The sequence below is a fragment of the Erythrolamprus reginae genome, chromosome 1 (assembly GCF_031021105.1).
Source record: "Erythrolamprus reginae isolate rEryReg1 chromosome 1, rEryReg1.hap1, whole genome shotgun sequence".
NCBI lineage: Eukaryota > Metazoa > Chordata > Lepidosauria > Squamata > Dipsadidae > Erythrolamprus > Erythrolamprus reginae.
This window is the reverse complement of record NC_091950.1, coordinates 385,722,750-385,737,973: the sequence shown is the minus strand read 5'-3', so window position 1 is coordinate 385,737,973 and position 15,224 is coordinate 385,722,750. Positions and strand designations below refer to the sequence as shown.

Sequence of the window (15,224 nt, the reverse complement as noted above, 5' to 3'; positions counted from 1 at the left end):
AGGGCTGGATGTACTTCATGGATCATAAAGCACCACTTCCAAACCATTGTAACTTTGGTCGCTAAACAACAGGTTGTAGGTCCAAGGTCTTGGATCAGATTATGGCTATGTGACCTTATCTCTGATATTTTCGGTGATTCATGGAAAAATTTTGGGAGATATGAAATGGGAAAAGAGACATTTAGAGTATTGTTGACATTGAAGAAGGGACAGACAACCAAACATGGACTAGAATTCCTATTAAGACTACTATGTGGAGATAAGGGCAGTGAAACAGCAATATTTCTTTGGCTTTATTGTATCAGCATATAGCTGCCCCAAAGCCTTGTTTCTGAGGATTTGTGCACACTTGGGTAGAGAGGACTTGAAACTGTATGGAGAAATTTGTCAGTCAAAATTGTCCAAATTTGTTCTCAGTTGAATGTCAGCCTTATTGGAAGCCTTAAAGAGGTTCCAGGGCAGACTCTTGCCCTGCTATCCTAGATCAATTTGAACCTATGAGCCTGGGGAAATGAACAGGGCCCATAGGATTGTGAGCTTGGTCACTTCTCCATTGTGTTGAGCAGAGAATCCAAGGAATGGGTTAACTCTGCTCTTCTGCTCAGAGACTGAGTCAATCAATCCTTTGGTCATGACTCCTTTGCATGCCCAGTTTTAACTCCGTTTTCATTCAGAGGAGATGTACAGAGGAGTGCTCTTAGAACAAAGAACAGAACAAAGAACTATAGTAACATCCCACTTCCACATAAACCTTCATAGGACAGCGAATGGCTATGCTGGCTTCTCGCGGTCTGTGGAGTATAGCCGCCTCACCCATTCTGATTGGCTGGCTCCCCCAGTCTGTCTAACATAGCTGCCCTCATCACAGCTGGAGAAACCGCCTCACCCCTTGTTTAGTGGCTGACTCCCTGGTCTGCCTGACATAGTCACCTTTGCCACGATTGATTCCCTCATTCTGTCCAGAACAGCCATCTATGTCTCAGCTGGCTCCCCAGTTGATCTGGTATAGCTGCTGTTGTCCCAGTATCAGAATAGAGTCCAGGCTCCTCAGGCATCAGAAAGGGCAGGAGTTAAATCCTGGTGCATACTCCGTAGTGTTTAGATGGGAAAAGCCACAACAGCAAGCCTGAAATGGCAGATCTTGTGACCCCAGGAATGTCAGGAATGAGTGAGGAGGACCAGGGATTGCCAGTCCAAACCCAGAGCCATTCAAAAAGCTCTTTAGGGCTAAAGTAAGTCGGCCACTAAAGGAGCATGGCCAGATTAAAGGCTAAAACCCGTTCCTCCCAAAGAGCTTCAAAAGCAGAGAAAAATGACGCCCGGAGGTGCCAGAAGACCATTGACAAAAGAATTGCCAAGGTTGAGAGAGAAGTAGAACGAAGGGGGCAGGGGAAGTCCCCCTAGAGAGGAAATGGTTGAATTTTCCTAGGCTTTACAGCAGTTAAGCCAGCCACTTGATATAAAGCAAAAGATTCCACTTTGCTCTCAGATTCGGGTACACATGGCACCAGAGAGCAATTCTCTCAGCCATCCTTTTCAACAGAAAGCAATGAGGTTTTTGAAGACCCACCTCCAAAGAGAATGAAAGCTACACCAGAGGCCACCTTTACATCCACTGCAGTGGGACCCACAGGATGGTTGGGGGTCTGAAATTGTTGACAAGATGAAAATTATGATTTCAGAGGCCATAGCACAGGGCATCGCTGCAGGCTTACAACAGGGACATTAGGCTGCTCCTGTGGCCCCTGAAATTCCCCTGCATCATGACCAATATATGGCATCCCAGCATCAAAGAGATTTGACGACTTTCCAAGAGTCTCAGTCAGTCCCTTCCTCCATGCAGAGTCTGCCTCTGCCGGCCATTCACCGCAGCATGTTCACCACAGCTGCCCGTTCATCGTGATAGGTGGTGGCAGTCCCCACTGCCTAAAACAGCTGATCAACCTCTCTCCCCACCCACCATAATAAAACGTGCAGACATTTCCTCCCACTTTTGGGGGGAGGGGAGTGCGTCTTATAGTCCAAAAATATGAAAAAAAATAATTTCCCCATTGAATTTGTCAGAAGGTCGCAAAAAGTGATCACATTTCCCCAGGACATTAGAACACTTATAAATGTCTCTTGCCAAGCATTTGAATTTTGATAATGTGACCTCAGGGATGCTGCGAGGGTCATAAGTGTGAAAAACTGTGGTAAATCACTTTTGTTGGTGCCATTGTGAATGGTCACTAAAAGAATGGTTATAAGTCAGGGACTACCTGTAATTTATTATAATTTTCAGGAATTGGTATTTACATTTGAATATCATATTATGATACAGAACCTAGCTTACTGCGTATTGTACATAAGTGTGATTATGTACTTAGGCCTTTGTTATTGTGAAGAATTCTATCAGGAAACCAACGTTAAGACTCATAATGCATGTAGAACTTATGTCTAGCTTCTTTAATCTTGAATTATGACTAATCAAAAACAAGATGTTTAAACCAACTTTATGTATTGCAATTAATTTTAAACCCAACTTATTTTGAGATGAATTAGCTTCAGTCTCATAACATGATCTTTGTAGAATTATGTTGTCATTGACATGAAAGGAGGACATTAGAATAATTGAGGTTGTATACTAGCTTGAATTCATTAATTGCTATAGTTCAAACTGCTTGCTGTATCATTGACACATCAGGATGTAATAGCTCTGTATTTAGGAATATGCAAAAGGTATTTGTTTCCTAAAAAGTTCCAGAGAACTACCGTATATCATTTTGGGAGGAGCTTCTATAAGTAAATCCTTTGGACTGGAACGAGTTTCTCCATTCAGGAATCAATGCATTGTGTACATTTCTTCACTTTAGCTTTTCCTATGGGTAAATGATTATGATGGTATAAGTAGTATTTCCTTAACAATTCTAATTGGACGTGAAACTCTGTTGCTAAGTGAAGCAGAAGTTAAGCAAAAGATCACATGAGCATACTAATTTACGGTACAATGGAAGTCCCAGTTGTAGTTGTTAAGCGAATCACCCATAGCAGCCACACTATTCAATTTTTTTATTGTTATTTTTGCCTCAAAATATTTCAGTTTGTTTTTCAATTACTTATATGTTATTCTGAAGTGATTTATCGTTTTTAACATCTTAAAAATCTGCCTTTTAATATACATTAGATGTCTCGCTTCTATCTGATTTAATGTGTTAATACTGTATAATGATAAAAATAAATATATAAATGTGTGGCTTTCTAAAGCAATATGTGGTCTGCAAGAATATTAATGGTCCCATTTGTTTGACACACTTTTCCTATAGCTTACCATGTATAAGACGCACCTAGCTTACCATGTATAAGACCCAGGTTGATTTTAGAGGAGGAAAACAAGGAAAAAAGTATTCTGAACCTAATGGTGTACAGTGTTCCCTCGATTTTCGCGGGGGTTACGTTCCAAGACCTCCCGCGAAAGTCGATTTTCCGCGAAGTAGCGGTGCGAAAGTAAAAACACCATTTTTGACAGCCAAAAACTACCCCCACGCACCCTTTTTCAAGGCAGCGCAAGGAGCCGGGCTTGAAATTAGGGCAGGGAGCGACGAAAGTGCGGAGGCCGGCAAAGATTGCTTTGAATGTCGGCTGCCCCAGCGCCTCCGGCCCCCTCACCGCTACCTCCCGCCCGCCCGATCCACCCCTCTCACCGGCTTTCTTCGGACACGGGTCCTCCTGCAGCAGCGCTGGCGGCTACGGCTTCTCATCCTCCTCATTCGGCCGGTAGCCACTCTGAGCGCTTTCAGAATGCCTGCCTCGCCCCTCTCACAGTCCCGTAGCTGAGAGCACTTTCGTCCCAGCTATCAGCGAGGGGGCTGCAGGAGAGGTGGGGGCAGGCGTTCTCACAGAGAGGGAGAGGGAGAAAGAGAGAGAGCAAGAGGGGGGAGAGTGGAAGGTAGAGAGAGAGAGAAAAATTAAAGAAAAAGGGAGAAAAAAGAGAAATGAGAAAATGATTGAAGCAGAGAATGACAGGAAAGAAAGAGAAAGAGAGAGAGAAGTGACTCTTGGTGATGACGTATGACATCATCGGGTGGGAAAAACCGTGGTATAGAAAAAAAACTGCGGAGTATTTTTTAATTAATATTTTTTGAAAAACCGTGGTATAGCGTTTCGCGAAGTTTGAACCCGCGAAAATCGAGGGAACACTGTAGTATTAAATAGTAATAGTAATAGTAACCTCTCCAGCCATGAGGGGATGGGTTTGTGGCTCCCGGTGTTTTCTGTGGGAAATGTCTCCCTCCCTCCCTTCCTTCCTTCCTTCCTCCCTCTCCACTTCTTTCCCTCCCTCTCTCTTTCCCTTTTCTTTCTTTCTCTCTACTTTTCTGTCTCTCTTTTCCCTCTCTCTCATTCTTTCCCTCCAGGTCTCTCTCATTTCTGTGTATCTCTCCCCCTTTTCTCTCTCATTTGTTTCTTTCTCTCCCCTTTTTGCTCTCATTGCTCTCACTTTCATTTCTGTTTTTCTCTTTCCTCTCCCTCCCTTTTTCTTTCTCTCCTCTGTCTCATTTGTTTCCCTCTCTCATTCTCTTCCCACCTTCATCCTCACGATTATCAAAAGACAAAGGGTGTTAAAAGCGCAGTCTTCTCGAGCTCGATTCAGGATACATCTCAGAGCAAGATGCTCCGAATCATGCTTTCAGAATCCTAACTCCTCTCCTGCCCCCGCCGCCATACACACACACACACCTCACCCCTGTGAGTTCTCTGTCGGGGTGTTATTCAGGTAAAGCTGAGCTTTGCTGTCCGTGCAGGGTGCTCTTCTTTCAGTCCCCATCGTAGGGTGTAGTAGTGTCTGGCCGACCAAAGGTCGGTTCCCACCAGGAAAGAAGGCCCATGGCCGGCAGCCTGGAAGACAAGCCCAGAGGCCAGCTGACTGCCCATGGGGAAGGAGTCGGGTGCTCTGCCAAGTCCAAAAAGGCCAGCTGAACCGATGCCAGGAGGTAGAAAGGGAGGGAATGAGTTACTTCCACCGACAGCTGCCGAAAGCTCTTCCCAGGGGGGACGGACAGGGATTTCAGGAAAGTGATTTTCCCAGGAGCAGATCGGTCCGGGTTGAAGAGGGTGGGGAAAGGGCACCGGATGGGAGCAGTGCAGATGGAGTTGGAAAAGAAAACGAAAATTATAGTTAGGCACTTCGGACTGCCAGCAGCCTACCCCACTTCTGAGCTTATTATTATTATTATTTTTTATCATATCATGTCGTGGTCAGATCATTTCCTACTGCGGCTTAACTTCCTGGCTCCAATCCTTCCCCGCAGGGAGGCGGAACCAATTAGGAGGTTCCGCCCCAGACGCCTGATGGATCCAGAAGGTTTCCAGACAGCACTTGGGGTTATTCCAGATACACTTGTCCACAGTTCGGCAGAGTCTCTTGCTGAGGCCTGGAACAAGGCTGCAGTGGAGGCTCTTGACCGGATTGCGCCGTTGCGACCTCTCCGTGGCACTAGACCCCGTAGAGCTCCATGGTTCAACGAGGAGCTCCGGGTGTTGAAGCGCCAGAAGAGACGTCTAGAGAAGCGATGGAGGAAGAGTAAGTCCGAATCCGACCGAACACTTGTAAGAGCTCATATTAAGACTTACAAAGTGGCGCTCAAGGCGGCAAGATGCACGTATCATGCCGCCTTGATTGCATCAGTGGAATCCCGCCCGGCCGCTCTGTTTAGGGTAATCCGCTCCCTTCTTAATCAGAGGGGAGTTGGGGAGCCCTTGCAGAGTAGTGCCGAGGATTTTAACACGTTTTTCGCTGATAAAATCGCTTGGATCCGAGCGGACCTTGACTCCAATTGTAAAACAGAGTCGACTGACAACGAGTCAGTCGAGGTGACTGGGGCTAAACGTCTGTCCATCTGTCTGGGAGGAGTTTGACTTGGTGACACCTGATGAAGTGGACAAGGCCATTGGAGCTGTGAGTTCCGCCACCTGTTTACTGGATCCGTGTCCCTCTTGGCTGGTTTCGGCCAGTCGAGGGGTGACACGGAGCTGGGTCCAGGAGATTGTCAACGCCTCCTTGGGGAGGGGGTCCTTTCTGCCCCTTTATAAGGAGGCACTTGTGCGCCCCCTCCTCAAGAAGCCTTCCCTGGACCCAGCCGTGCTTAATAACTACCGTCCAGTCTCCAACCTTCCCTTCATGGGGAAGGTTGTTGAGAAGGTGGTGGCACTCCAACTCCAGCGGTCCTTGGAAGAAGCCGATTATTTAGGTCCTCAACAGTCTGGATTCAGGCCCGGCTACAGCACGGAAACTGCTTTGGTCGCGTTGATGGATGATCTCTGGCGGGCCCGGGACAGGGACTTGTCCTCTGTCCTGGTGCTCCTTGACCTCTCAGCGGCTTTCGATACCATCGACCATGGTATCCTTCTGCGCCGGCTGGAGGGGTTGGGAGTGGGAGGCACTGTTCTTCAGTGGTTCTCCTCCTACCTCTCCGGTAGGTCGCAGTCGGTGTTAGTGGGGGTTCAGAGATCGACCTCTAGGTTTCTCCCTTGTGGGGTGCCTCAGGGGTCGGTCCTCTCCCCCCTGCTATTTAATATCTACATGAAACCGCTGGGTGAGATCATCCAAGGGCATGGGGTGAGATATCATCAATACGCCGATGATACCCAGTTGTACATCTCCACCCCATGTCCAGTCAACAAAGCAGTGGAAGTGATGTGCCGGTGCCTGGAGGCTGTTGGGGCCTGGATGGGTGTCAACAAACTCAAACTCAACCCAAACAAGACGGAGTGGCTGTGGGTTTTGCCTCCCAAGGACAATTCTATTACCCTGGGGGGGGAATTATTGACCCCCTCAGAGAGGGTCCGCAACTTGGGCGTCCGCCTCGATCCACAGCTCACATTAGAGAAACACCTTTCAGCTGTGGCGAGGGGGGCGTTTGCCCAGGTTCGCCTGGTGCGCCAGTTGCGGCCCTATTTGGCCCGGGAGTCATTGCTCACAGTCACTCATGCCCTCATCACCTCGAGGCTCGACTACTGTAACGCTCTCTACATGGGGCTACCTTTGAAAAGTGTTCGGAAACTTCAGATCGTGCAGAATGCAGCTGCGAGAGCAATTATGGGCTTCTCTAAGTATGCCCATATCACTCCAACACTCCGCAGTCTGCATTGGTTGCCGATCAGTTTCCGGTCACAATTCAAAGTGTTGGTTATGACCTACAAAGCCCTTCATGGCACCGGACCAGAATATCTTCGGGACCGCCTCCTGCTGCACGAATCCCAGCGACTGGTTAGGTCCCACAGAGTCGGCCTTCTCCGGGTCCAGTCAACCAAACAATGCCGTCTGGTGGGACCCAGGGGAAGTGCCTTCTCTGTGGGGGCCCCAACCCTCTGGAACCAGCTCCCCCCTGAGATTAGGATTGCCCCCACCCTCCCTGCCTTTCGTAAACTCCTTAAGACCCACCTCTGCCGTCAGGCATGGGGGAACTAAACATCTCCCCCTTGCCCATGTTGTTTTGCCATTGATTGATTGACTGTGTGTCTGTTTTTATATACATTGGGATTGTTTTATGAATTTATTAATTTTAAACTGTAATTAGATTGGTGGGCATTGGATTTGTTATTATGTACTGTTTTTATTATTGTTGTGAGCCGCCCCGAGTTTGCGGAGAGGGGCGGCATATAAATCAGCCCCCACTCCAATTTCCCACCTTTGGGAGCAGGTCCAGGGCTGAGGCGCAGGTCTCCTGCCAAGGGCTCCTGGGACTCCCCAGCAACATTTGGTGTTTAAGACACACCCAGTTTTTGACACATGTTTTTGAAGTAAAAAGGTGCGGCTTATACACCGGAAAATACGGTAATTTAAATCTTAATATGTTGAAAAACTTTAAAATATGGGAACATCATTTTAATATTTCTGAATCATTTAAATTGTCATTATTTAATCTTTTATTTTTACTACAGAATATATAAAACATTTTCAACATTTCATGACAGTTAATAGTACCATTATTTTTCTTTAGTATCAGATACTGATGGTGGTGATGGCTTGCAACTCAGAAAGGAGCATGCACTCAAGATTTTTGCTTATATCAATTCTTGGACGCAAAGGTAAATCTGTTTTTAAGTAGCTCTTATTCATGATGCATCTACATGGATATGTGTATTTGTATAGGCAATCTGAATAGTAAAAGTAAATATGGATAAGTTGATATAGAAATAATTGTTTAATTTTTTATGCAATTCCGTATTAAACAGATAAATCATTTTGGTTTACATAGTAACTTTCACTTGAATTTTTGATAAAAGTGTTATAAGTATGAGGCTGTTATACATTTTTTTTTGAAAACTTGCACCAATTTTTCAGTTTGTGAGACACTACATTTTAAAACTTGCTTATATGTTATATTAAAGGTTGAAAAATTCTGAAGTGATTTATCTTGGTCTGAATTTTTTCAACATCTTAAAAACCTGTCTTTTGATATGTAGAATAGAATAGAATATAATTTTATTGGCCAAGTGTGATTGGACACACAAGGAATTTCAATTATATCTCATTTCTATCTAACTTTAATGTGTTACTATATAAAAATAAATATATAAACATGTGGTTTTCTAACTTAGTATGTGGCCTGCAAGTGCTTCTATTCATGGCTGTGTTGTAAATATCTGGCAGTGTAGGCTTTTCTATATCTGAGCAGAGTTTTCACTGTTAATAATTTCAAAGTAATTTCAGAATCATTGCCAGTTATTGTGTCACTATTCTCTTCACAGTTGAGCATATTTTAAATGAATCAATTGTATCTTTATAATTTCAATGGAATGCTATTACTTATTGGCATGTATTAATATGTGCAGCCATCAGTGTTATGGCACTGGCTGCATTTTTGTGCCTATTTAATATAACAGAATTGCATCCTGTTTTCTTAACTGATAGAAAAAATTATATTGGCCACAATAGATGAATCCCATGCTTTTTATTTGCAGAATGTTGAGGTGAAAGGGAATGTTGGACTCTTATACAAAGGAAAAAGTAAATACTAGCATAAAATGTCTCTTCTTTCTACTGTTAAAGGCAGGGGTCGACAAAGTTGTTCAGAATCTAGGAGCCAGCCAAAAAATTTAGGAGCCAGAATTTTTTTTAAGCAAACTTGGTTTTTTGCCGAGTCTCCACCTGACATCGCTTTCACCCCCTCTGTCTCCTCCTTCCTCTCTCATCTCTTTCCTTCCTCTCCCTCCCTTTCTCTCTTTCCTTTCTCTCCCTTTCTGTCTATCCTTTCTATCTCTCACCCCTTCTCCCTCTTTCATTCCCTTTCTCTCCCTCCCTTTCTCTCTCATTCCTTTCTCTCCCTCTTTCCTTCCTATCTCTCTTTCTTTTTCTCCCTCCTTCATATCTTCTTTCTCTCCCCCTTCCTCCCTCTTTCCTTTCTCCCCCTCCCTTTCTCTTCCTTTTTCTCTATCCTTTCTACTTCTTACTCTTTCTTTCTCTCCCTCCTTCATTCAATTTTCTCTCCCTCCCTTTCTCTCCCTTTCTCTCTCTTTCCTTTCTCTCCCTCCCTTTCTCTTCCTTTTTCTCTATCCTTTCTACTTCTTACTCTTTCTTTCTCTCCCTCCTTCATTCAATTTTCTCTCCCCCCCTTCCTCCCTCTTTCCTTTCTCCCCCTCCCTTTCTCTTCCTTTTTCTCTATCCTTTCTGCTTCTTACTCTTTCTTTCTCTCCCTCCTTCATTCAATTTTCTCTCCCTCCCTTACTCTCTCTTTCCTTTCTCTCCCTCCCTTGTTCTCCCCTGGGGCTGCCTGTGCCTGCCCTGCACCACCCAACACGGACGGACAGCCCCCGGTCGTCGGTTCGTCGCCCCCCACCCCCCCACGGAGGGAGATCAGGCTGGCGAGGGCGGTAGAACTACGTCACCAGCCACTGGAGGGAGATCGGGCTGGCGGGGGCGGCGAATCCACCTCCCCAGCCGCGCGGAGGGAAATCCGGTAGGCGGGCGGGTGGCCGCGGCTCCCTGCGCGCCCCTGGAAAAGCGTACAGGGAACAGTGCCCGGGGCCGCTTTAGCCGCCCCCCCTCCCCCCGCCATCTCCCCGCGACTGCCTGTGCCGCTGCAGCCGCGGCCCCCCCCCCCCCCGCTCCCACCGCCAGTGCCCTCCCGCCGGGCAACCAAAGGACACTTGCCGATGACGACAGGGAACCTTCAGCTGGGCGGGCGCTGCCGTGCCGGTGCCTCCGACCTCCCGGTTCCTGCTCGATGCCGCGGTTTCTGGCGCTCTCCTGCTGGGCCCCAAAGAAGGAAGGCGGGGAAAAGGCGCAAAGAATGGAGCTCTCCTTCCTGCCTGCCTTCTTTGGGACCCAGCAGGAGAGCGCCAGAAACCGCGGCATCGGGCAGGAGCGGAGAGGTCAGAGGCACCGCAGCGCCCTTCTAGGCGCCAGACAACATTTTCTAGGCGCCACTGGCGACCAGGCGCCTGGGTTTGTCGAACCTTGGTTAAAGGCACCATACATGAAGTGACTCTCATTTAGCATATTTAAGAAAGTTGTTATGAAAAACTCATTTTTAAAAAATGATGTAACACTTGCATCCAGTGTTGTCTGCTGGAAAAGCAACTGTTAAAGGAATAGATATCCATACTTCTAAGATCTTCTCTGGTAGTTTAAAAGGGTGCAAATCAGTGGGAAAGATTGAAAAGAATTTGAGCTATGATGAAACAATGGTTAGAATGCAGTATTGCAGCCTAACTTTACTCACTGCCAGGAATTCAATGGTTCAATGTTGACTCAGTCTTCCATCCTTCCAAGGTGGGTAAAATGAGGATCCAAATTGTTGGGGGTAATATGCTGTCTCTATGAAGCATATTAGAGAGGGCTTTTGGCACACAGCAATGAAAAGGTTAGCCATCACTGCCCTGTAGAAACTGCTGACCTTACAAGTCCCAAGAAAGTAGTGAGGGGTGCTAGAAAATATAATTCAGCAAAATCGAAATGATGTCATGTTATTCACTTATAGTCTAAAATAGTTAGCAGAGTTATTTATAGAACTTTGAATTTTAATTTTTATTTACCTTTCTTTAAACAGGCAGTGTCTATGCTGTTTCAAGGAATATAAGCATTTGGAGATTTTCAACCAAGTTGTGTGTGCACTTATAAATCTAGTGATTGCTCAAGTACAGGCTCTCCGGGACCAGCTGTGTAAACATTGCACTATTAACTTAGGTTCAACATGGCAAGACGAAAATAATGCATCTGATGAGCCATTGAATGTAGAAAGAGAAACTCGTGGAGAAGAAGAGAATGAAAATAGACACAAAAGTGCAGAAGAAAAAATAGATTCTGGGAGAACTTGTATCTTGACAGAAGAAGAATCTGCAGAAGGTTCTGATGCCTTTAGCATATGGAGCACTGAGGAGAAGGAAAAACTCTTGCTTTGTGTTGCAAAAATCTTTCAGATCCAGTTTCCTCTGTATACTGCCTACAAGCATAATACGCATCCCACAATAGAGGTACATATGTGAAAATGAACTAAAAGTTAGTTATAATTCTTTAGTGTTGTAAAAGCTAACAATAATAAGTATCCTATTCTTTGGATTATATTCAGTTCCAGTATCTGAAAACTTTCTTCTATTCCTAACTAGAGAGATATAAGAACTGTAGCATTTTATATGAAACGCATAAATAGCAAAAGAAATGAAAATACTTAGTTGATTTGAATGGAACAAATTATCATGTTTGAAATCATAATTACATTTTTACTATATTATGTGAGACTGTAAAATTAGCTTCAATTTGTTATATTTTTTAATCCCTAAAGTTGTACCAAAATCTACATATGGGTGGAGTGTTTTCTCTCTCTCTCTCCCCCCTCCAAAAGCTTCCTACACCACCCAAATCACCTCCAAAATCGTTCCCCCAAAAGCTTTCTATGCCACCCAAAATCGCTTCCAAAGTCTTCCAAAATCGCCTCTTCTTTCAAAATGCCTCATATCTCCTTGCTGCCCCTCTTCACTTCATTTGCCTTTGTTAGGACGTCGATTTGGGTGGCATAGTAAGTGTTTGCCTGGTTTCTCCTTGCTGCCTTTCTTCACTCCATTTACCTTCGTTAGGACTTCAATTTGGGGTGGCATAGGAAGCAGCTGGAGGGGTGATTTTAGGAGCGATTTGGGGCAACATACAAAGGTTTTGGAGGGGCAATTTTTGGATAGATTTGGGGCAATGTAGGAAGGTTTTGGAGGGGTGATTTTGGGAGCAATTTGGGGCAACATAGGAAGGTTTTGGAGGGGCAATTTGGGGCAACGTAGGAAGGTTTTGGAGGGGCGATTTTAGGAGCGATTTGGGGCAATGTAGGAAGCTTTTGGAGGGGTGATTTTTGGAGTGATTTGGGGCAACGTAGGAAGCTTTTGGAGGGGCAATTTTGGGAGCAATTTGGGGCGGCGTTAGCCTTTGTTAGGACCTCCATTCCTCGCTTCTCCTTGCGGTCCATCTCCACTTCGTTAGCCTTCACTTGTGCGCCCACCGCTTTTTTTTTTAAAGCCTTAAAGTTTGGATTTTCCTAATGGGTTTGCACGCATTATTTACATTTCCATTGATTCCTATGGGAAACATTGTTTCATCTTACAAACTTTTCTACTTACGAACCTCGTCACGGAACGAATTAAGTTCGTAAGGTGAGGTACCACTGTAATTCTTTCTTCTACTTTTCCAGTTCTACCAGAGGGTGAGATCTAGATTTGCACAGCTTGGTGCATGTGCTCTATGGAACACAGAGAGGGTTCTGTGTGCCATAGGTTTGTCATCATGTACCTAGATTAAGCCCATGATTGTCATGACCATGAGCTTGTGGGCTGATTCTGAGGCCAGTGCAAGGGATGGCAAATTAAAATATACTCCCCCTCCCCAGTCAGTAGCCTAGGGCCAAGGCCATAATGACCTGCAACAGCTGAGGCAGAAGGTTTTACACAGCAGTAGTAGTAATCTCAATTGATCCTTGCCCCCTCTTCAGAAACAGAATGTCATAACTAGGAACTTGTGGAGCAGTGCCTCTGAAGTTTCGGATAACAGTTGCTACCCCCCCTCCCTTGCCTTGAAGTCCCAGCTGGTATTATTCCCTAAAGTCATCTAGACATGTTTCAGAGAAGGGACCTTCTATCTGAGCCTAGTTTCAATAACAGAGTTGGAAGGTCCTGTAGTCCAACGCCATGCTTAGGCAAGAAACACCACATCACTTCAGACAAATGTTTATCTACTGTATTTTTCGGAGTATAATGCACATCTTTTTCCTCCCAAAAAGAGACTGAAAATTTGGATGCATCTTATTCTATAGCTTTCCCCCCCCAGTCCTAACTAGGTACTAACCATCTTCCCAGCTCTTACCTTGCAGGTTCTTTCATTGTTACTCTCTGCAAATAATGATTTCCAAGCCCTTTGCAGGGGTTTTTTCATTGCTCTACTTGTTCAGAATGTTTCTTTCCAGCCCTAACCAGGTGCTAACAATGTTCCCATCTCTTATAGGCTTGCAAGCTCTTTCATTGTTACTCTCTCAGAATAATTTTTTTTAAAGCCCTAACCAGGGGATAAAATAATGTGTTGAAGCTGATACTAGCCAGATGAATAAGCAGATTCTTTTCCCTGTTTTCCTCCCCCAAAACTAAGGTGTGTCTTATCCTCCACAAAATACGGTAATCTCTTAAAAACTGAAGTTGGCCTGTTTCTCACTGGTGAGATTGCAAATAAGACAAGCTGTGTTATTAAGTAGTAGGTCTTAGCCTCTTGTATTAAGCAGTAGGCCCTAGCCTCTGGTCTTCTTATTAAGACCTGGGTATATAGTATACAGAAGGAAAGAATAGGACACCAACCCCCAAAACAACTGATGTCTTCAATGGGACAATCCATCCTCTGTCTCCCATCAAAAAGTCCTACGCTTATCACTCTCTGAATAATTTGAACTGCCTCAAGCTTCACCAAGTCTTCATTCCAATTTCCAAACTATGTGATATTGGCGAGGTTGCATGGTTCTTTGGCTCCTCAGCATAATTGGGAGCCCTAACTGCTCTCTCCATCTGATTAAAATGTGTAGATAGATGATGGATGGATGGATGTAAGGAAAGAAAGAAAGAAAAGCATTGGAGAAGACCCTGATGTTGGAGAGGATTGAAGGCAGAAGGTTAAGGAAATAGTAGAGATGAGATGATTAGATAGCATGATTGACACAATGAACATGAAGTTGTGCAAATTCTGGAAGTTAGAGGGGCCTGGCGTGCTTTGGGCCATGAGAATATGAAGTCAAACACAATTTAGCGACTGATCAACAACAACAATGAACACACTCACACTTATCCTTTTTAATCTACTGTACCGTGTTTTAACTTTATGTACTGTATTTTCTTATATTTGATGATACAATATCTATATAGGCAGTCTGCTAGTCGATAGCAAGTGTAATCTGAGCCATTGAGTAAATGTGGCCATACATTTATCTTTCTAGTATTGCAATACCAGTCTTTTAGTTTTAAGAGCATGGACAGTCCTTTTATATTTATGGGGGTTTTGTAATTTCCCCCCACAATTTCCATATATACATCAATGCATATACCTTAAAATATGTCAGTAACAAAAATAATTATATGTTTTTATCCAATCAATCATAAATCAATTATCCTATTTTGCACCTATTTTATGTTACTATTCATCAGTCTTTTTTTCTACATTTCTTTATACAGTGGTACCTCTACTTAAGAACTTAATTCGTTCCATGACCAGGTTCTTAAGTAGAAACATTCTTAAGAAGAAGCAATTTTTCCCATAGGAATCAATGTAAAAGCAAATAATACATGCAAACCCAGTAGGAAAGAAATAAAAGCTCAAAATTTGGGTGGGAAAAGAAGGAGGAAGAAGAGGAGGACAGTCGCTCCCAAAGGAAGAAGGTGAGATGAGGGGAATAGATGAGGGGAATCAAAAATATCCAAAACTTTAAGGTTTTTTTTAAAAAAGAGGGACTCTGAGGCAGCAAGGAGGAGCATGCACCTCCCATACACCCGGTGTGAGGCTGCCTCCCATATACTGTTCCAGAGGGAGAAACCCAGGCAGGCGAGAGGGGGGAACCTCCCACTCCTTTGACCGAAAGGTGGCGGCTGCTGCTACCTCTTCCTTCCCATGCTGAAGGGCTCCCCACTCCTCTAGCTTGCTTTGTAGCCGACGCCTTTCCTTCACTGTGGTGACTCCTCGGCTGCCCGGAGCGAAGGGAGCATTTCTTTTCTCTGGGCACTGGCAGAGATTTATT

At 44.7% G+C, this 15,224-nt stretch overlaps 1 protein-coding gene across 4 annotated transcripts in view; it reads left to right on the top strand.

Annotated features, from left to right (window-relative positions):
• USP34 (ubiquitin specific peptidase 34) overlaps nt 1-15,224 on the top strand; it is a 167,988-nt gene that overhangs the window by 10,471 nt on the left and 142,293 nt on the right. For all 4 annotated transcript variants that reach the window (XM_070734803.1, XM_070734804.1, XM_070734802.1 and 1 more), the window contains exons 2-3: nt 7,977-8,064; nt 11,028-11,451. In XM_070734803.1, the coding sequence (XP_070590904.1) occupies nt 7,977-8,064; nt 11,028-11,451 (512 nt within the window). The remainder of the gene's footprint in view (nt 1-7,976; nt 8,065-11,027; nt 11,452-15,224) is intronic.